Genomic DNA, 23,579 nt, shown 5'->3' on the forward strand with positions numbered 1-23,579 from the left:
ATTTCCTTGTAAAGACTCATTGGGTTATGTTGGAGACGGTGAAGACCCTTCTATGGCAATGGCATTGAGGGGGTGTTGGGAAAGCCGGTAAGGCAATTTGGAGGTGCTTCAAAATCGAGAAGACCACGGAAAATGGGGTGCTTAACATTGTCAAGGGCCTCATTTCGGGATGGGCATCTTATATAAATGCAGCAAAGGCTGCCATTTCTTCTTTTGTTGGCAACCTTTGGAGTATTCTTTTCCTACCTTTTGGTGGGAGTCTTAATAAAGTCTTTGTTCTCTCTCTCTCTCTCTCTCTCTCTCTCTCTCTCTCTCTCTCTCTCTCTCTCTCTCTCTCTAAAAAAGGTGCTAAGGGGTTCGTGGAATTTATATATTTAATCAGGTTTGTGGAATGTTCGATGATATCTCATCATCCCCTCCCTTTGGTTGTCTTCCCCTCTTTTGAGTGGTGCTTTAATTAAATTTGTTACCATTAAAAAGGAGCTCCCACCAAAATTAAGCCTTTCACCATCCTTTGTGGGTGGACATTGCTATATTGGGATGTTATCCCTTCTCTTTCCACTTTGAGTTGTCTATTTCCAATCTCTAAGTTTCCCACTACTCCCCCTTGAACTCGGCAAGGTGTTCCAAAACGGTAACGGTGGCCGTAATGGCCACCACCGTTACTGTTATGATATAGGCTATAACGGCCATTACGGCCCCCGTATCGGCTGTTGAGGCCCTTTTTTGTTTTTTGAAAAAACTGTTACAGGACCGTTACAGCCTGTTTTTCTGTAACAGTTGTTACGGCCGTTTCAACCCCGTAACGTGTAACGGTTATGACCATTACTGTTACGTAACAGCTATTACGTAACCGATTTTGAATATCTTCCTCGGACATGATAACCATCCAACTTAACACAAAGGAGACGATACTGCTAATGCACTCCACTCATTATACCGCATTAGTGCAAATCCTCTTGTTTTTTTTTTTTTTTTTTTCCCTTCTTGGAAAGTGAATCCTAGTGTCCTTCCTGCCACAAATCTCTTTAAATATTGTGGGAAACATTTCCAATATCTCATTGCCTTTTTTAAAGAATGACCCCTATGACCACCACTTGGCAAGGCTCTCCAATGTACTTTGGAGCAACCATGGAACCTTGGAAAGGTGGAAGGATTGGTTCCATACTTTCCTCACTAAATTATTGTAATTGATTACATGATGTATGAAGAAGAAGAGGAGAGAGGAACTTTTGAGACGAAGGTTATCTAGAGAATGGTTTAAGTCAATCTTTACTATAAAACCTGAAACAACATTAAAAGGTATGGTGTCTTGACTGGGCACTATTTTTTTTTTTTTTTTTTCTTTTTTGAAAGGTAACACAACCAGGGATTGAACCCCGTATCACTCATGCACACACCTATGCAAATAAAATACTCCACACGTGCGCCAATAACGAAATGTACATATGCTTCATGTCCTACACTCCCCCTCAACTGGAGCAAAGACATCACACATGCCCCTTTGCCCATGATAGCTTGAAGATGAGAAGGATAGATGGCCTTGTTAAGAATATCTACCACTTGGTCGTTGGACTGGAGATGCAGAGTACAAAGCAACCTAGGCAATATGTTCTCACATGCGAAATGACAATCTACTTCGATGTGTTTCGTCCTCTCATGACAAACATGATTGGATGCAATATGAATCGTAGGTTGATTGTCAAAGTACAACTAAATCAGAGTGGAGAGTGTGATGCTGATGTCATGAAGGAGAGATTGAATTCAGATAATCTCACCTGTAACATGAGTCAGGGAGTGGTTTTTAGCTTCAGTTGACGAACAGGCAACAACAATTTGTTTCTTGGTTTTCCATGAAACGAGATTCACTCTTACAATGTGCACTAATTAGAGATTGATCTCCTATCATCAGAAGACTGCCCAATCTGCATCACAGTATACCTGAATGTGCAAATGACCATTTTAGGGATACAAAAGTCCTTTGCCTAAGCTGATTTTTAAGCCTGACAATGGTGGACCTCGGGCCTAAAATGAGTTATTGGGCTGGGCCTATTCAAAATATTGATTTTCCCTGCTTAGGCCTAGCCCATTGCTGGCCCTAGTTGATTTCAAGTATTGAATTCATGTGCAATGTCAGGATGAGGAGAGCATAGAGATTGTAAGAATTGACTAACCACGCTCACAACACATGCAATATCTGGTTGAGTAATGGTTACACCTTCCTCACTAGATGCCAATGCATTACCGAATCATTACAAATTTCAAACTCCTTATGATGAAGATGATGATTATACTTAATAGGTATTTGCAAGATGCATACCCAACATACCTGTTTCATGATGAAGATCCATGCCATATTTTAGTTGGGATATGAAAATACCTCTCTCAAATCAGACAACCTTAATCCCAAGGAAGTATTGAGGTAAAGCTCAAGTCTTTAATTTGGAAAGATTTGGCCAAAAATTGTCATACTTTGGTAATTTCACTTCCACTATCACCAGGGATAACAGGATCATCCACATAAACTGCTAAGGGGGTGTTTTGATTTTTCAAACCTTCTTGTAAATTCCCATAAATGGACAAATGATGGTTTACCTTTGTAATTCTAGCAACGTTCCCAACGTGACATTGATAGGCATGACTGTTTGAAAGCATTTTGGCTCTAAACCCGAGGCGGAAAAAAGTAAAAACGGTGGGGCCCACCGTGATGTGTGTGACTGATCCATACTGTCCATCCCATCCGCAAGCTCATTTTAGGTCATGAATTGAAAAATAAGGCAAATCTAAAGCTCAAGTGGACCACACCACAACAAACAGTGGGATTTGAATGCCTACCGCTGAAAACTTCTTTGGGGCCCCAGAAGTTTTGGATGAAGCTGATATTTGTGTTTTCTCTTTATCTATGTCTCTGTATACTTATGAATAGGTTAGATGACAAACAAACATCAATGTGGGCCCTAGGAAGGAAATAACTTTCAATGGTGGATGTCTTTAGGATTGCTGTTTCCTGTGGTCCACTTGAGCTTCGGATCTGCCTCATATTTTGGCTCATGCTGTAAAATGTTATGGTAAAACAGATGGATGATGTGGATAAGCCACGTACGTCATGGTGGGGCCCACAAATTTAAGTCCTTTCTGGACCGATTTTCGAGAAGGAATTACTCATTGTTGCTGTATCTTGACAAACATTTGTAAAAAGTAATAATAACTTATTTCCTTGCATTTGCAGAGGGATTTGAAAAATCAAACACCCCCTAAGAGAGTGAAGGATTTCCTAGTGTCTTTAATGAAAACCGAATGATCATAGGAACTTTTCTAGAAATCATTCTTAATCTTAGAGATAACGTTCTGAAATTTCTCAAACCTCACCCTACGAGATTGTTTGAGACCATAAAGGGCCTTCTTCAAGTTGCATACTTTTCATCTTGCTCCAGATGGACGAAAACTAGGGGAAAGAGACATATAAACCTCTTTGTTTAGATTGGCATGCAGGAAGATGTTTTTCACATATAGCTGATGAAGCGGCCAGTTACAATGAGCAGCCATTGGTAGAAGCACATGTATTGAGTTCAACTTAACAACAAGAGCAAACTTCTCTTGATAATCAACACCGAGCTATTAAGTGAACCACTTGGTAACAAGCCGATCCTTGTGTCTAGCGATAGAGCCATTTGGATTATTTTTTAGGCTGAACATCCATGTACAACCAACAACATGTTTATTTTCAGGCCACTCGACTAGATCCCATGTTCCTTGTTTCTTAAGAGTTGCCATTTCCTCAATCTCATCAACTTTCCAACTAAGATCAGCTAAGGCATCGACAAGGGGATGGAAATAGACTGTAGAGGAAGGAACACTTTAGGAGTAGGAGAATAGAATTATAGGACACAAAATTGTTCATCGGTTATGATGCACTTGGATGTTTTACCATTTGGAGGGCAATTGGCATGTTTGAAGGAGACGACACAAGATTAAAGTTGGAGGATAGGCAATGTTGGGCATCTCTAAGAGCTGGTCCTTGTGTTTCCTTAGAGTATACACCCTCAGTGGCTTGTTCACCGACTCAAATCAATTCACCGGGACCCAGATTCACCATGACAGGAAGAGGAAATGCATTACCTCTAGTTGAAGTGTAGACAGTGTAATTACCTGCATTGGAAGTAGGGAACATTATTAACAAAATTTGATGGGGACATTATGCACACATGCACGCCCCCCACCTTACGCACGTACTCAAGGAGGAGGAAGGCCTCACTATCGATCTGAATCGACGACGACATCTATGGAGGACCTCTTAGCTAGGAGGCTGTGCTATGGATCATAGGAATGGACCCGATCATCATGTGGATCCCACCATTGGATCTCATGATCGGGGTCCACTACCCTAGATGATCTAGGATTTTGAGTTTTGGTTATTGTCGCTATTAGAAACATCATGAACGGTTTTGATTGCGTTGATTAGTTGTTATTTTTGTTACTTCGTCTCTAAGTCTTAGTGTGCGCACATGACGCGGCTTTTGGGGTTTAGGGTTTTCTTATAAATAGGTAACTCCATGTCGGGTTTTTTTCATTGAAGTTTATGAATAAAATTCTGCGTTTTTTTCTTCTTCTCTAGTTCTCTGAGTTGAAAAATCTATTTGGGTGCAAATCCCTCCCTTCTTTGAAGGGCTAACTACCGTGGTGCAAAGCCACAACCATTCCAAATCGTCCCCACCTCATACACTCCACATCCATAATCTCCCACAGCTATCCCATCTTCAAATCCCCCCATTTTTGTACCTAAGTTCTCCCCTATAGCAGATTTTCAAATTCTGGCCCTCCAGAGGGGGGGGGGGGGGGGGGGTGAAACTTCGGCGGAGCACCACGCACAAACCGGACAATGGATCGACGTGAGATTTGGTGTGTGAGTGGGCCACCCTTGGCCGACCACATCCTAGGTGGCCGTTTCCTGTTTCGTGGGCCCACACACGTGCAGACAGGGACCCATGCACGTGCGTCTGGGCCAGACTGCTGTCCACATGTGCGGACTGTCCCAGGTTCTTCTCTCTCCTTTATTTCTCTCCTCACTCGCCTTAAATCCCTAACCCTAACCCTAGATAATCCCAAATTCCAAGTTTTTTTTTTTTTTTTTTCCACTTTTGCAAATCCTAGACTTTCTCCAAATTGAAACATGGTGAATCTCTTGAATTGGGGAACAATCCTTTGCAAGAGTGGATGAATCTTATATTCCTTTGGGCATTGTTTGGTTTATAATTTTATTTGATCCAGCCCCAAACGTGTGTAAGCTAAATTCCCCTTGTTGAATGTTTGATCGTATGTGAGACGTGGAATTTTGTGATTGTTTAAAATTGGTATGATCTAAAGCTTGAAATCTTGCATGTCATATTTAATTTCATGTCCTGCATCAAAATTGTAACATCCTTCACTTCTACTTTTCATCAAATGAATCCAGGTGAATAGAGAATAGTCATTAATGAATGGAATCAAATATTTATATGTAAAAACAAAATTATTGAGGTAGGACCCCACACTAGAATAAACCAAATAAAAAGGCTATAAACTTTTAGGATTATATTTCTACAATGTTTTGACAATTGACAAACATCATAGTTGAAGTCAACATCTGATTGAAATTTATTTGGAAATAACAACTTAAGGGATGCAGTGGATGCATGACACATGCAAGCATGGCATGGCCAGACATGCTCTTTAGTACTAAGATTTGACTTTGAGACATGTTGTAGAGATGTCATCAGCGTCAAACAAGTAAAACCCATATGTTTCACGTCCGCCACCAATCCTCCTTGTGGTTTGCAGATCTTGTATAAGACAATGAGAATGAAAGAAGGTGACACAAATTTAATTGCTTAGTAGGGTACTAAGATATCGCAAATTGGAATGGGAAGTAGGAAGATGAGGAACAAATGGAAACAATCAAGATGATGTGAGCCGGTAAGCTCCACTCATAGAGGCTTTAGGAAAGGATCTATTGTCAAAGTTGATTTGACTTGAGGAATTGGAATATGAGAGGAAGTTACCTTTTGCATTGGTCATGTGATCTGTGGAATTGGACTCAATAATCTATATATGGAAGGAGGTGAGGGAGACTGAGTAGAATGAGCAGATGTAGCTAGTTACACGTTATAAGTATAACTAAATGTGAAGTATGAAGATTTACCAGCTCTTGATGAAGTTCATTGACAGTCTTGTTGTAGGCATTAATAATATGATCTACAGAGTCTAGAGCACCTGAAACTAGCTCTCTTTCAACCTTAACATTGTTAGTTGCTTTCTTGGACTTAGGACAAATATAGGGATGATGATCATAACACTGCATACGAACGTGTTTATGGTGACCACAATGTGTGCAAATGAGCTTCTCTTTATCATTGTTCCTGGAGAATGATCGAGGATACCCTTTCTCTAAAGGTCCTCATCGAGAGGACTTGGACCTTGTGACAGGGGCCAATCTCTTGGAAAGACTGTACTCGGCATACTAAAAGAGGCTCATCGGCTAGCTTCTCCTCCCACAAGATTGTAGGCTGTTATTTGCAGGATCCTTCTAATTAGGTGTTGCTCTCACTTCAAATCATGCTTTAGACTCCCCAAGTTGCATATTCATGATCTCTTGATGCAGCTGATAGATACGAGGGAGGTAATCTCAATGTGAATGTCTTTTGTGGCTGGCTCTTTATTTCCATTTATACATCCTAATTTTCTCTTACTATCAAAGAACATCTTGGATGACTGAGATCATTCTAAGTAGTTTCCATCAAGTTTTACAGTAGGGATTGTTTACCTTGGATGGTGGTCTTGTTGATTAGACCCCATAGACATCATTGTTTTCTGATCGCTCGAGCCCTTATGTTCTTCATAAAACGATCTTGAATAATGAAGAAATGTAATCAACTCAATCCATTAGATCTTACCACATAGCGTCATATATGTTAACCCACAAGTGGACATGTTAGGCTGACAATGAAGTGTTCAAACAGAAGGGTCAAAGGGAGTTGTTGAAGATGGAGGATCATTGGAACGACAAATTAACGCCAAAAATGTCGATCAGGAATGCAAATAGATATAAAAGGAGAGGCGTAGCCATAGCCATTTCTCCAGGTTGAACTCCTTGAATCTAGTTGTAAGGCTGGAGAAAGGTCCTCCGATCTTTACGGAACTGATGGAACTGCGTCTCTAACTGCTTGTGCTGCCAACCCTGGTTGTCAGCTAGTGTGCCAACCTTGGCTTCTGGTTGGCATGCCATCCTGCTGGCTGACTGACGCATCGGCTGGTATGTTGGCCATTTTTTATGGCTGACACACCAGCTGGTGACGGCAGTGGGAAGGAAGGGGAACGAAAGAAGGAAGAAAAAAGAAAGAAAAGAGAAAAGAATAGAAAAGCGAAGAATGGGGAGAAGATTTTTCTTGTAGTTTAAAGGTCTAAGCACTTCTCCGATACCATATGATATAATTGATCACGTGATTTATAAAGAAGAAGAGTAGAAGAGAGTTTTTGAGAGAAGAAGGTTGTGTAGATAATGATTAAGCCTTTAACGCCCCAAAGCTTTACTATAACACCGTAAACAAATTGAGAAGCACATTGGGGAGAACAAATATAAAACACACTCATACGAATAAAATACTCCACACTTACACCAATAACCAACTCAAAGAAGAATAATGTAGTCAACCAACTCATCCTCCCAATAAAGCAGGCATATGCTCGAGAAGATGCCTGGTTTCGAAATCCAACTTGGTACATTAATTAAGTGGGTCGCACATGTATGATAAAGATAGATAGTTGGTGACTTTCTTTGTAATCTTCCATCTTTGCTACATAACTTGCCCATGTGTGCTACATTGGTACTTATGTGCTGCATATGCCCTCTTTAATCTCTTGTTACGCTAATTGTAGCAGCATTTCTCCTAAGCTTTTCCTTTGCAAGTGACAAGTTCAGTAGGGAGGGCAGAGTGACTCGATTATGCTCATGAACTTAAAATAGATTTTACTGGATAAAGTTCTCCAACACCATAATAGGTTATAGGTGGCACAAATTTGGCCAAGGGTGGAGTGGGGAGCTTGAATTGAAGGAATGGAGGATTTCGACATGGTTTCTAATCGTTGGCCATGGTTTTGTGTTGTGGACAGGGGACAGAGATGTTGGAAAGTGTTTGTCCAGAGAGTGCAATGAAAGGTTCAATGGGTGGAGAAGGGTAAATTTGAAAAACTAAATGTGAAATTTAGGGCTTGTGTTGATAGGAAGAATCCAAAACATGGATATGGAAAATCTCCAAGGAAAACTAACGACGTGGAAAATAATCCATTCTTCATTGTCTATTTGCATTTTGCAACTATATTTTTTTTTGGAATTCGATTTGTTTTTCCTGCCATTATTCGAGTAGTGGTTCCTGTTAGTGTGAAAATTGAAAAGAGCCTTTATCAGTTGACTGGTGTCCCCAATAAAGATAGCGAATGCTAATGGATTAGGCTTCTTTGGAGAATCGATTCACTCATTTTCCAAGGAAATTCGTAATAATGACAATCGGATTCCATAACTACCTTTTATAATAGAAACAACCATGGATTGAATTATCTGTATTGTATTAGCCAATACAGGCATGTCATATCCATATAGACTTGATGTGATATGCGACATGGTGTTGTATTGGCCCGTATCGACCTATACATGGCCCAAATTTAAACTTTTGTTCTCTTCTTCTTTTTGAAACCATGGAGTAAAGAAAGTATTTTATACTAGATCTAGGCTATTTTGATGATCATAACAAAATATTAGAGTGGAATTCGACAAATAGAAGCGAAATGGTCAATTATGGAAAAAAAATCAGAAAAAAAGGATAAACTGTCAGTTTGTGTGCGTGTTGCTTTTAATGTGATGGGCCTATTTGGTCCATTTGATTGACTTTCAATAGGTCAAGCCGACAAATGGCCAGATACTTGGTTATAAACATTTTCAAAATGCCAAAAAAAAAAAAAAAAAAAAAAAAAAAAAAAAAAAAAAAAAAAAAAACAAAAAACAAACAACGAAAACAAAAAAGGAAAAAAAAGAAAAAGATTGTTGTATATCTCATTGCTTCCTTTTCCCTTAATTCATTTGCTTAAAAAAATTCAACTGATATGGGTTTCCCATGTTGTATCTTTTTCAGCTGGGCAGATATGCATCTCCATACCCATATATATTCAAAACCATACAAACAGCTGAAAACACCATATAGGTAGAGATGAATTTCATTTCTAAGCATTTCTAGCTTATAGTTGTACAAAGCATTAATCAAAGCGGCAATGAATTTTGCTGCAAGTGGGGAAAAGTGTCTGTTTCATAATGTTATCAAGTAGTAAGGCTAGGAAGTGGGAGCAAGAGCGCGAGTTTGAAGCCGGAATGCGACCTAGTTAGATGGATCATGCAACCAAGTTCCAGCTTCCCAAACTATCCCTCAAGGGAGATTGAAAGTACCAATTACACCTGCTAGCCCACAATCTAGGTAGAGATTTGGTGTCAGTGTGCAACCAATTGTAAACTTTTGCCAATCTACCATGAGAATTCTTGTTTTGAATGTTAAGATGAACTCAAATTGCAAGGACAAGGCTTTGATGATGACAATTAGGAGGGAAGAATTATGATGTGGGGGCTTATTGATTCATTTTATAGAAGAAAGGGTTTCTTGAATGAAATCACCATGGGGGGTTATTTGGCCATAATAGTTCCTTTTTACAGGGTGTGGGTCAATTTTTTTTTAGAATTTAGGTAATTTTGTAATTTTCTATACTTAATAAGAGAAACTTTGGCTAGCTGTAGTTCTTGATGTTAACCAGCGTTTTAGAAGCTTGCATTTGTGCAGCAAGCACATGAGATTTGGAGGAAAATGTTCTTTCTGTGTGTGTGTGTGTCGACATTGATTTTGGGTTTAGGTGGTAAGTCTGGCCAAGGTTTTTTTTTTTTTTTTTAATGGATTACAAAGAATTTTATAATGAGAATGGAAGATGGAACAAAGAAACGTACACCTATCCATGTCCCTCCAAAAGCAATTAAATGATTCCATCCAACGCCCTAGACCGATTGACAACAATCAACGATGGTAAGGGAATCCTTTCTTATCCCATTCTAAACAAAAAGAAGTAGAAAACCACTCTAACCCCTTCCTTTGCGAGGTTATCTGCTATGGGGTTGTGTTTTGGTGAACATTAAAGAACGAGACAATTATATTGGGACACAATCTGTTAAATCCTCATTAAGGTTTGCAACCCCCATGGGCAATGGATTTGGCCCACTTGATGGCATTGACAGATTCCAGTTCAAAGTTGACCAGATCCCTAAAGCACAACAACTGCTTCAGAAAAATTGAAGCCTTGAAATCCAAGTACACCAGGAAACAGAAGAATATGAGAACTTAGGTGGTCCGCAGGATACTACTGAATACCAATGCAGGAAATAAAAATAACTAAAAGAACAAGAAACACCATTTATCGGATGGGTAGTGATCTTCCTCTACAAGGATTCCATGCTGGACACTCTTGTAGCCAACGATAAGAGCCCTCTTCAATCAGAGTATCGACAACCCTGTTCTTAGCCAAGGGATTTAGGGGGAAATGATGCCTGACTTCAAAGACATACCCCTTGATCCTCAGAGGTGTAAAATGCTAACTTCTAAGGATTTGGGTCTCCTGAAGAGCTCCAAAGAACGACATCATACGAATCCCCATTCAAGAAAAATCCTGTCAAAAGATGCTTGAAAGAGCCATGAACCCTCCTTGAGTGCCACGATGTTTTGACTCACTGGACCCTACAAGGACCAGAATAATGCACATTCTAATTTAGCTCCTATCTTTGGCTGTGTGGGAGGGTATTAGTAATTCGGTGGCAGGAGTGAAGTCAATATATATATATATATATATATATATATATATATATATATATTCTAGAGCAGGTATTCCCTATCCAAAACATCTTCAAATATGGCACAGATTTCGCCAAGGACTGAATGGGGAGCTTGAAATGAAGGAAGGAGGATTTAACATGGGTTTGAATTGTTGGTCATGGTTTTGTACAGTGGGGAGGGGACATAGCTGTTGGAATATCTGGTAAGAGTAGAGAATGGTTCAATGTGTAGAGAAGGTCTAAAACAAATTTGAATATTTGAGGAAGACTGAAGGTAGTGATTCCGTGGGACTGTCAGCAACTTCGGTGGAGGATTGGTGTCAGGTGGACAGCTAGGGACAAGGTTTTGATTACTAAAAATAATAACAGAAAATTGGAAAAATGGTAAACTATAGTGTCCATTTTCTTTGGACATGTATTCAACAGTGTATCGGGCCATTCTTTGGTAAGAGTGTTGTCTGTTGAGCAACCTGTGTATTTCTGTTGTATATTATTGTTAAAAGTCTACATTCAACGCTGTGCTATCTGCGTCTAAGAGGTGAGGTAGAGGCATCTTCGATAGCTTGAGCACATCAGATTTTGCTGATGCTCCTAACAGGGTAGGGTTCTTGAGAAACCAGTTCACCTGGTGCAACAACCAAAGTGGGCAGTCTAGATCTTGGGCCAGATCAGACAGAATTTGCTGCAACGGTCCCTGACAGACAACATTTCCAACCTTTCAGGTGCAACAGTTACCCAGGGTGAACTCAGATCATTCACCCATCTTCCTTTCCTTCCATGTTACTACCAGGAACTTCCCGAAGCCTTTCAGATTCCAGCGTATGTGAGTCCATCACGACTCTTTCCAAGAACTTATCCGAAGTGCCTGGGCAACTGACGCTGAGGGAGATCCAATGGCTGGCATCCAGAGCAAGCTTAGATATGTTAAGACAGCTCTTAGAAGCTGGAACAAGGACACCTTTGGCAATATTTTCAACAATGTTAAGCTAGCTGAGGAGGAAGCAAAAAAGGCTAGCTGAGGAGGATTTGTCGGCTCTAGAAGACATAGTGCTTCGGGATAACAACCTGGATAATCTCCAAAAGCTGAATCAGGCCAAAGAAAAATTAACCCACTTTGAGCTTTGTGAAGAGATTTTCTGGAAACAAAAATCCAGAAACCGCTGGCTTCAGGAGGGGGACCACAACCAAAGTTTGTCCACAGTGTGGCGTCTTGCCGGGCGAGGAGATCCAACATTTTGGAGATTCAGCTAGAAGATGGGGCAGTAGTGACTGATCAAGACTCGATCAAGGAGACTGCCATTTCCTTTTTCTCTAAACTGCTGCAGGGAGGCCCATTTGCAGCCCCTGCTGACCTCCTTGATGCCATTCCTTCATTCATGTCTCAGCCGAGGACAACGCTAAATTAATGGCAGAGCCCTTGAGTGAGGAAATTCTGGCAGCTATGTGTAGTATCCCTATGGACGGTGCGCCAGGGCCGGATGGCTTCACAGCGGCGTTTTTCCACAGTTGTTGGGACATAGTGGGCCACGACATTCTCCTAGCAGCCCGAGCCCTCTTCAGAGGAGGTTGCCTCCTGAGGGCCTTCAACGCAACCCTCATTTGCCTTACTCCCAAGATCCCTGCTCCGAAAAAATTCTCTGATTTCCGACCCATTAGCCAGTGTAACGTTATTTACAAATTTTTTGCTAAATTGTTTGCCTACAGGTCTAGCAAGCTCCTCCCCAGAATAGTCTCATCCGAACAGGGGGCCTTCGTCCAAGAAAGATCGATTACTGAGAGTTGTGCCCTCGCCCAGGAAGCTTTCAGAGATATCGTCAAGAGAGTTCGAGGTGGACATATCCTTATCAAATTGGACATGGAGAAGGCGTGTGATAGATTGGATTGGGTTTTCCTCAAGCTAGTCCTCGACCGGTTTGGTTTTTAAGCAAACTGAATCGCCATGATCGAGAAATGCTAGAACAAATCTTGGTTCTCAATCTTAATCAATGGTGAACCTAGTGGTTTCTTCCGCTCGTCCAGAGGGCTCCGCCTGGGGGATCCAATATCCCCGGGCCTCTTCATCCTTGCATCTAAGGCCCTTAGTCGAGGTTTTCATAATCTGATCACCTCTGGGCTCTGCCAGCCTTTCAGCACCAGCCGCAGGCGTCCCCTCATCACCCACCTCCTCTTTGCTGATGATACAGTTCTCCTCTCTATTGGGGGCCGCAGTTCGCTGAAGTGCATCAAATCCTTCCTTGACCGTTTCCAAGCTGCTTCAGGCCAAAAAATCAACTCCAACAAGAGCTTCTTTATCCTCTCCGCCCACCAATCCGAGGCAAGAGTCAGGTCTGCCCAGAGGATCTTGGGTTTCAACTAGGGAGTGCGGCCTTTCACTTACCTCGGGGTTCTGATCTTCAAGGGGAGAGTGAAGAGAGACTTCTTTCAAAGGATAATAGACAAATTCCAGGCAAGAATCTCGGGTTGGAAGGCTAGGATTCTTTCCTAAGCTGGTCGCTCGACGTTTATCAACCACGTGCTTAGCAGCATTCTGATCCCTTCTATGGCTGCTACGAACATCCCCCTCTCCCTGCTAAAGGACTTGGATCAAGCATGCGCTAATTTCTTTTAGGGTTGGGAGGGCGACCGCAAAAGGTGTCATTGGGTCAGCTGGAAACGTATTGCTCACCCGAAAGCTGAAGGTGGCCTGGATATTAAATGCCTCCCCAATATTATGTAGGCCCTTAGAATGAAGATGGCTTAGACTATCAAGTGCAGAGGGCAAGATAGCTGTTGGGCAACCTTTTTTTAAAAGGAAATACCCTGCAGACATCCTCTCCTCTGGTGGTTCTAGCCTCGCCGTTGTGGAGGCATATTTCTAAGCACATTCCAGCTATCAACTTAGGGACTAGATGGATCTTAGGCTGGGGTGACCTGAACTTCTAGTTCCAAGACTGGTTTGGTATCGGGCCTCTTGTGGACTGGAGTCTCCAGCCCCCTCCTTCAATGCCCTAGCTTGTTAAGGATTTTTTCGGTCCCTCAGGTTGGCGGGATCCTGTTTCAGTTCCCCGGCTCCTCCCTCAAGTGGTTCTTAACCATATCGAAGATGAGGGCACTTGCACCTCTTCCATCGACAACAAACAAGTTTGGGCCCTCTCTTCCTTAGGTGAGTTCTCAGTCAGATTGGCGTGGCAGATGGTCCGTTCGGCAGATGTTAAAAAATCGTGCGTTGTTTGGGTTTGCCACTCCAAGCTTCCTCCCAAACTCTTGCTCCTCTCTTGGAAGATCTTTCTCAAGGCAGTCCCGGTCGATGCCAACATTCAGTCGAGAGGTATTTCTATGGCCTCTAAATGTGTCTGTTGTGGGCCCACGCCCCAGTACCATATCGAAACTATTGACCACGTCTTCTCCTCTGATGGGTTAGCTTCGGAAGTATGGGACCGCTTCCAACCCCTGTTCAATATCCAACCAATTACAGTCAGCTCAGCTATGGCCAGAGCAACCAGGTGGTGGTCCTCCGCTGCCACTTCAAATCTGTTCAAACTCTTAAGGGGCTTAGCTCCTATTTTCATTTTTTGGGAATTATGGAAAGCGAGAAATGCAGCCCGCTTCGACAACTACTCTCCCGTTGGCACTAAGGTGGTAACTGCGATCCACTGCTGGATCTCTTGGATAAGGCCCTCCCTTCCTCCTCTTAGAGCTCTGAATCGCATGACAGTTTCTGTGCTGGCTGATTTGGGGGTTGATAAGGCTTCGTTGCATCAGAGGAAAATTCAAGTTGTCAAGTGGTCAAGACCAAAGAGAGGGTGGATCAAGTTAAACGTAGATGGGTCGTCGCTTGGAAACCCAGGACCCTCGGGTGGGGGTGGCGTCAATAGGGACTGCAAAGGGGAGCTCCTTTTTGCTTTCTATTCTTGCTACGGTTTCGGGTCCAACTTGAGAGTGGAGATTAGGGTCATCCGGGAGGGCCTCTCCTTGTGTGCCAAGTTGGGCTTTTCCAAAGTAGAGGTGGCCAGCGACTCGCTTTCTGTTGTGACCTTTCTTTCTGACATCTCGAATGCTTCGTGGTCGATGTCATATTGGCGGTCCAGGATCTTAGTGCTCAGGGGTGTTATGGATGTTACCATTTCCCACACCCCCAGGGAGGCGAATGCGGTTGTTGATAGTGCCGCTAAGTTCGGTAGTGGCTCCCAATTGAATTTTTTTCTCAACTCTCAGGCAGATCTTCCTTGCATCCCCAAAGGCCTTCTCTTTTTGGACAAGGTGGGATTGGGTAACCTGAGGGTGAGATAGCTTTCCTTGTCTCTCCTTTTACGATAGGCGGGTCCTTGTCACTTTTTGTTCTCGGAGACTCGGACCCACCCGAAATCTTACTTGTAATTATCTCTGATCGATGAATAGAGGTTCTTTTTTTCTTTTTCTTTTTTTTCTTTTTTCTTTTTTTTTTTAAGTCCTACAATTTGTTGTGAAACTAATAGAAAATGACACACAATTTATCTGTATCCTATTCGACAAAAGCAGGAATGCTACCTATAATTCTCACAAAATCACAAGGTGGGTATTTTGGTATCTTCCTTAATGGTATGATAGCAGATACATGTATATTGTATGACAGTATTGTTAAAAGTCTACATCCAATTCAAATGCTACAATTTGTTGCATTCTGATAGAAAATGACTCATAATTCATCCTATTTGACAATGTCAAGAATACTGCATACAATTTGGTAGAAAATGGAAGTTTCTAGAGCTTTTCATGGTTGTTAATGTTTTTAGAGTTAGCTTGGTGTTATCAATTGAAATTGACATGCTCAGGTGGTCTTGTTTCCAATGTCTAATTGGTTGGTATGCTCCATATAATTTATTACCATTTACCTCATTAGCTTGGTGATAACAGACTCAATTTGTCTGTGATTTGCCTGATTTGGATGCTCCTTGCATGCCCTTTGGGGCATGATTTTATAGATTGTATGGGTTGGGTTAGAGCTGGGTGGTATTGTGTTGGCATGGATTGTTGTTAATGTTGCCATGGCCAGTTCTAGAGCCTGAAGAAAAGAGGAAGATTGATGCATGGTAGGCGGAAAGATTTTGCCTGTCTACCATTTAAAACCCGACTTGAAATTGTTCGAAGAAGGATAAGATGGTGGTGGTGGTAGTGATATTTCAACCTCTTTATGGTCTATTTACTTGGCACTCCACTTATTAGGTGCTGCTTGTCACCATGTATTGAGACAAGTGTGCTGTCTGTTGATTGAAGAGAAGGAACACAAGAACACCACAATGTTGATGCTTGTTGTGTTCCATAGATGCAGATTGCTAATGATTTGTTTGGTAAAAAACCTAAATGTTATCTTGTACTTAGTAAATAAGAACTGGTGTAGTTGAATTAGAAAAACATCTCCATGCTATCTGAATCCAGAATTGGCATATGTGAGTGCCCAAATAATACAGCTGAAATAGAAACCGTTACCCTAACTTCCTACCATGTTTTGGAATATTGGCTGTCTTGCTTCTCACTCTTGCTAAAGTCTAGCAGTGAGATGCTGACTGGAAGCTTCGAAATTTCTTTTCTTATTGTAATACCCAATGCTTGAATTTATTGGTCTTCTTTGGTTGATCTTTGTCATGGAACTGGCTGATTTTTTAGAGCAACTTCTACATTGTGTTGCTATGAGTGTTCCTTCTTCAGGCTTCTGCGTGCAAATACTTTCTTATTTTTCATCATCCTGATTAGTTCCCTATCAGGTCTTTCTTTTGTCATTGAAATCATAAGCTTTTTCATGTATGTGTATATATATGTACACGCGCATGCATATATTTGAAGGGCAAGCCTGTTCTGGACATGTTGTAGAAGCTTGTAACATTGGTAGGGTAAGTTACAGATAATAGTATATTTTTCCCATTCTTTTGCTAAAAGGTTTACAACCCTTCATGTCATTTGTATGGTTGAAGGAACCCATTTTGTCTCAAACACCTAGTTTCTTGTTTCCTGTTTCTGGCATCCATTTCATCATCCAGAAACTGCAGTAGGAAATTTTTTTAAATCAGAATTTCCTGATTCTATATTCTCTGTTTGCCTCGAATTTCTCGTTCTGGCACTTAGTGTAGCAAGCAATTGTGTTCTCTATGTTGGGTAGTATATCAATTGCATTAAAACTGATGATGCTCTTGGTTAATCACTTTGCAGGCTGCAGAAAGCTCATTTGTGAGAAGATCAGCAGCAAGCATGCTTAGTGGAAAGAGGCCTGTTCACCCAACAGTGAGTTCATTTTTCCTTTTAATCAATTCAAATTATAATTCTGCAAGCACTTCATCATGGTGGTCTACTCTTGAGTGGAAAAAAGCACTCATGATATCTACTGTCTAGTTTAATGGACTTGTGTGTATTTTTTTCAGTCAGTCACTAAAAAAAGTGGGTCGGTTAAACCCAGTGTTGGAAGAAAGGCTGATGGAGTTGGACAGCCAAAGACCCTGGGAGCAGCTGAATCTGAAGATACTGAGGTGAATATTCAACCATTCTATATATAAGAGCAATTCAAACTTTTAACTTTCTCATGCAATATCAGTATGTTACATATAACCATTCTGTTTGCTTGAATGTTTCAGCCTGGAGAAATGAGTCTTGAAGAGATCGAAGGAAGATTAGGTTCTCTTCTTAAAGCGGATATGATTTCTCAATTAAAGAGTAGTGTTTGGAAGGAACGACTTGAAGGTTTCATGTTATCTCAACTCAATGTACATTATCTTGTTTCATGATGGTCAAGTTTATGCAGAAGATTGCAACTGCAGTGTTTTGCCTCCATTTGCCTGTTTTGATATGTAGTTTTCTTCATTTTTCGTTATTCGAAAAAGGAAAAGAAAAAGGAAGGCATCATGCCTTTCTTTTATAGGACTTGTTACAGAGATGTGGAGCTTGAGATGCTAGGTTCCCATGGTGCAGAAGTTCGTTTCTGTATTGGCCGCTACTGATTCTTGATATGAGGATAGAGCAGCCTGCTTTGAAAATTGTCACGCATATCAGCCATTTAGGGCTGTATCCGTACTGATACGCATATAAGAGTCCGTTTTTATTTTTTTACTTTTTCTTCATGTTTTTCATGTATTTTCTTCATCTCAAGTGTAGGGAATGCTAGGAATTCATTTCAACTAGAGCCTATTATTTTTGGGTATGAAAACACAAGATTTTGGTGTGATTTGACGAATCAAAGCCAAGATGAATTTATTTGATTGTCATGTTTAGAATGATTATGGATCAAATTATAATTGTGCATATTGTATAGATAAATTGTGATATTTATACTTTAAAGTAGCTGACCCCAATTTGTCAGGATAAGGCTTTGGTGATGATGATGATGAAAGTAGCATCTATTATACAGTATACACTATGGGTGCTGCCAAGAGTTATCCAATTCACCATTAAAGTACATTTCAAAAACAAAAGTGACAGATTCTTGTTTTTCCCAATTTTTTTTTCTTTGATGTTTTCTGCATTTTTTTGCCAAAAACATTGCATCGATACAGTTTGTTATGCTCTGTATCTTATTATCTTGGGGCTGGACTGACATGCCCTATGAAACCAATTGTCAGAACCTTGCTGGGTCCTCATCTTCCATTAATCAATCTTCATCTGTGAAAACTAGAATCAATTAAATGATAAGAAATGGAAGAAATCCCACCTGTTTAAAGAGTCCATTTTGCAAGCAATTGTGATCAGCAGGTCCTTTAATGGTATGGTTCCCAGTTCCTTCAGAATGTGGGCTTTCATTTTAGACTTGCTTTGATACTGAACAAGGGATCCCAACTTCCCTGAGTTTTGAGTTATGGACCTTAAAAGTTGTGCTTGGAGAAATAGTTTTAACTAATTCATACTTTAGTTGTAATCTTTAACTCCACACTATCCTGATAGTTTGGAATTTAGAGCTTGGTTTAGGATGACCTTCAAACTAGAACATCACTCCTTCCTATGCATTTGTATGCTAGCATTGTGGAAGAGATACCTCCACGCTCATGTACCTGAATCTTGTCCTGCTTCTCCTTGCACATTGTGCAATTAAAGATTAGAGGGTCCAAGAGGTTGATGTTAAGAGGTTCCCATGCACCCAATGTTCAACATACTTGGTCCCTTACTCGTACTTCTGCAAGATTTCAGAAAAGCATGACATTGGCTACATTAGCTCATCATCAGATTTTGGGGGGCTGGCTTAAAGCAGGATACTTTTGGCAGGAACAATGCTTAGGGCCTGTTTGTTTCATGGAATAGTAAAAAATTAATAATTATCATTACTACCATAGTAGGAAGTAAAACGGAATACTGACCATATGCAATACTTCTCTCCCATCTCCACTCCGACATGTAAAGTAATTTCCCTGGTTAGATACACTTGGATGTAATTTCGTCCATGTGTTATATCCACAACGTCCATCAATGTCATTTTAGGGCGTCCTCAAAAATGAGGAAGATCCAAGACTTCTGTGGACCTCAAGAAGTTTTCAGTGGCAGGCGTTCAATCCCTGTTGGTAGCTTTGGTGTGGTCCATTTCGACTTTGGATCTGCCTCATTTTTTGTCTCAGTGCATAAAATGATTATACAAGATGGATGGATGGTGTGGGTATGTCACATACATCATGGTGGGCCCCATGAAACTATGGCGCGTCAAGACGCCTCTGCCAATCCATGCCACACCCTGATTCTGAAGGATTACACTGATTTGACAGTTGGCAATATCCAATTAAAGAAAAGAAGTAATGATGTGAGTTTTACACCACATTATTGTAGTAGTCCATGAAACAAACAAGGCCTTAGATGTCTTACCACCTACATGTTCACATTCGTCCACATTCTAGCTTTGTTAATATGGAGCACTTTTGTTAGTGTTTAAATGTAAAGAGTCCAGCGTGTGGATCCTATGTGCTTTTTGGGCTTCAGTATGTATGTTTGGTTATAGTTTTTGGCCCATGGCTCTCTCTCTCTCTCTCTCTCTCTCTCTCTCTTTAAGTAACTTAAGTAAGAGGGGCAATCTTGTAATTTTTACAAATAAGTGAAAGCCCTAATAAAATAATAGAGCAGGGACATGGAAGCTATTCTTTCTCTAGTCGTTCCACTCCTCTATTCCTCTCTTCATTCTTCTTATTTTCTCCTTTACTTACTCCTTTTCTGTTCCTCTTACGAATCTGCATGGTATCAGTGCCATTTTGTTTGTGATTTGGATGTCAAATCTCCTCTTTAAAACCCCAACACCCACATCCAATATTCAAGGCTGTAAAAACCCTAACGTGATGATCGAACCTCAAGAAAAATGTATTTTTCATGGTTGTCTTAAAGAAAACATTGTTTTTTCCACTCTTCATAAAGTAAATGCAACAGCTCGTAACGGGAGTGTAGGAGCCTTGTCTAGAAGATGAAAACTTGCTATTTTTTTATTTTTTTTCATAAAGGTGATGTTAAAGTGGCTTTCCTCCAATATTTTGCATTGAAAGGTAGTTTTTTGGTAGATCTACGCTATCCATGACATAATTTTGAGATGCATAGTTAGGGCCTGTCTGGATAATAGATTACCAGAGTAATGTAGTGTAAAACTCACATCATTACTCTTTCCATTTGATTGGATATTGCTTACTGTCAAATCACAGTAATCCTTTGGAATCACACCATGATACGGATTGGCGGAAGTATGTTGACTTGGCATGCTTTCGTGGGCCCCATCATAGAGTATGTGTTATATCCACATCATCCATTCCTCTTGCATGATCATTTAATGAAATGGGACAAAAAATGAAGTAGGTCCAAAGAAGACATGGATCACACCATAGCTAGAATGGGGATTAGATGCCTGCCATTGAAAACTTCTCGGGGTTAGAGGTGTTAGATCAAGCTCATTTTTGGAGATACGCCCTAAAATGATTTTTGCAAAATGGATGGACGGTGTGGATATAACACATAGTAACAGAATCACATCCAAGTGTAATCTAGCCAGCGAAATTACTTTACATGTGGAAAGTGGAGATATTAGACTAGTATTGCATACCTTCACCATTTTGCTTTCCTTTGGACTATTGTAGTAATGATAATCATTACTTTTTTACTGCAGTTTACAACACGTTACTATCGGAATCACTAATCCAAACATGCCCTTAATGGTTGAGTGAATCCTAGATGATGAAGGGCTGGAAATTCATATTGGTTATTGACATGGAGTGTAGTTATGTGTAAATCTGATCAAAGATCAGTGTTTTTCTATATAAGTTGAAGTATCCCGATCTCAAGGTGGTTATGGAGCCAAAAGGTGTCGTAATTGATCCCTCATCATTGAAAGGAATTCTTAGTTCTTTGTTCAATATATCAATAACATCTGTCATGAAACTAAATGGGGAAAATCACTTCGAGCTAAGTCTGTTGAGGTATTTCTTTTCACCCAAGAGAAGGATCAATTCCTTAAGGAACCCAAGCCAAGGGAACATGATCCCAACCATCAACAGTAGATGCGTGAGGATGCCTAGATTTGATATTTGTTGTGGAATAGCACTAAACCTAAAGTTAGTTCTAATTTGGTGTTCTTGAATATCGAAGGATGTGTTGGATATCATGAAAAGTATGCTATTCTGAATAGAATATCTCTCTAGGGTATTAGTCATCTGAATTGATTTTCTCTTTCTAAAAGGGAGATACATCTCTTGGGAATATTTTGCTAAACTGACTGGTATGTGGGAAGAATTCTCAATCTATCATCCCATTACTCCAACGTAACTCTTATAAGGGAGCAGATGGAAGACATGGAAGTTGTGAAATTTGTCTAGCCTTTTAAAAGAATATCAGTCTGCTAAAGGTTAGATTTTGGGCGGTACATTCAGTTGCAGGGGTCTATGTTAGACTTTGGAGAGTTTCTATTGTGAATAAATTTGACAGTGCTCATGTTACTAGTTTTAATGAGTCTGCTTTGGCAACTTCTTTTGGTTACACTAGTATGCGTAGAGGTCATGGTGGATGGACCCATCATGGTGGTTTTCTTAATGGTAGAGGTGGTAGGATGCCAGAGGGAGGTAAAGGTGGTCGTGGTGGTAGAGGAAATCATGTGTGCACTCTTTGTGGCCTTACGAATCATTTTGTGGACTTTTGTTGGGATCTTCCTGGGAGGCCTCCATGGGCAATCAAGCACTTGTGGCTGATGATGTTTCTACGGATGGCAGATCCACTACTTCTACTTTACCGAGTGTTGATGGTGATCAAATTAATGTTACATTATCATAGGAATACTATACGCGGTTCCTCTTTTCAAGTGGCTCTGTCCCACAATGTACCTTCCACTTTTACTACCACTTTGGCTCATTCAGGTAAATCGTGTCTATTGTCATATCATCCTTCTCCCTGGATTATCGATTCTAGGGCATCTAATCATATTTTAGTTAACTGTAGTTCTTTTCCTTTGACCTTGTTTCATTTAATGTCTATTTCATTAAATGATGGTACTTCATCCAATGTTGTTGGGCTTGATATTGGCCTAATGCGTCTATGTCCTTATCATGTCTTGTATGCCCCCAAATTTTCCTTTAGTATTTCATATGTAGGTAAACTAACAAAGTCTCTAAATTATTCTATAACCTTCTTTCCTTGTCACCGTGTTTTTCACAACCTCAAGATGGGGAGGAAAATTGGTGGAAGCCATGAAAGGAATGATTTGTACTATTTGGAGACTGAATCCATAGGTGTTGCGGTGCTTCCTAATGGTCCTGCAATTTAGTGGCATCGTCGTTTAGGTCATCCATCTCTCAAGAAGTTACAAAGTCTTGTTCCATCTCTTCCAAAGGTGTTAAGCTTAGAGTGAAAACGTGTCATCTGAGTAAACATCGTAGAGTTCATTTTCCTTTTAGAGTTGATGATGGGAGTGATGTCCCATTTAGATTAGTTCATTGTGATGTGTGGGGACTAGCTCAAGTTCCTGGTTTGTTAGGTTTAAAGTATTTCGTTCTTTTTATTGATGATTATTCTAGAATGTCTTCGTCGTCTTATCAAACATTGATCAAAGTCTTCTATATTTCAAAATTTTCATAGTGAAAAAATAAAAATAAAAATTAGTGTGGTACAAATCTTTGTATATTTAGGTTGGATAATGCCTTGGAATTTATTTCTCATGATTTTCAGTCTTATTTATGAAGTTAGGGTATTGTTCATCAGGCCTCTTATGCTCATACGCCTTGGCAAGATGGGATGGTTGAGCACAAGAATAGACATCTAATTGAAGTTATTCGTTCCTTATTATTGGAAATGATTGTTCCACGGTCTCTTTGGGTTGATGTAGTCCTTACCACATGTCACTTGGTAAATAGGATCTTGTCTTCCATGTTGGATGGAAAAACATCTTTCTCCTTGTTGTTTCCTGACAAGCCTATATTTATTGTACTTCCCAAAGTGTTTAGTTATACTTTGTTCATTTGTTTGGGCCTGGTCAAGATAAACTAGCACCACATTCTATTAAATTTTTTTTTTTTGGGTTCTGCACGCACTTAAAAAGTTATCGATGTTATTTTTCTTGACTCGGGAAACATTTTGTGACACTTGATGTAACCTTTTTTTTAGAATGTGCCTTTCTATGTTAAATTTGATCGTGTTGTAGAAGTTATTCTTGTGGAAGTTCGCCACCAAATGTGTTTGCATTCAATTATGTTATTGAGTCACTACCTCATAGGGTTTTCACGCAGGCATATTATAAGAAAAAGAG

At 40.3% G+C, this 23,579-nt stretch overlaps 1 protein-coding gene across 1 annotated transcript in view; it reads left to right on the forward strand.

The window, feature by feature from the left end:
- LOC131227757 (protein MOR1-like) overlaps window positions 1-23,579 on the forward strand; it is a 137,051-nt gene that overhangs the window by 78,345 nt on the left and 35,127 nt on the right. Inside the window, exons 16-18 of the mRNA XM_058223562.1 lie at window positions 17,054-17,125; window positions 17,263-17,367; window positions 17,473-17,578. Coding sequence (XP_058079545.1) covers window positions 17,054-17,125; window positions 17,263-17,367; window positions 17,473-17,578 — 283 coding nt within the window. The remainder of the gene's footprint in view (window positions 1-17,053; window positions 17,126-17,262; window positions 17,368-17,472; window positions 17,579-23,579) is intronic.

The sequence above is a fragment of the Magnolia sinica genome, chromosome 15 (genome assembly GCF_029962835.1).
Source record: "Magnolia sinica isolate HGM2019 chromosome 15, MsV1, whole genome shotgun sequence".
NCBI lineage: Eukaryota > Viridiplantae > Streptophyta > Magnoliopsida > Magnoliales > Magnoliaceae > Magnolia > Magnolia sinica.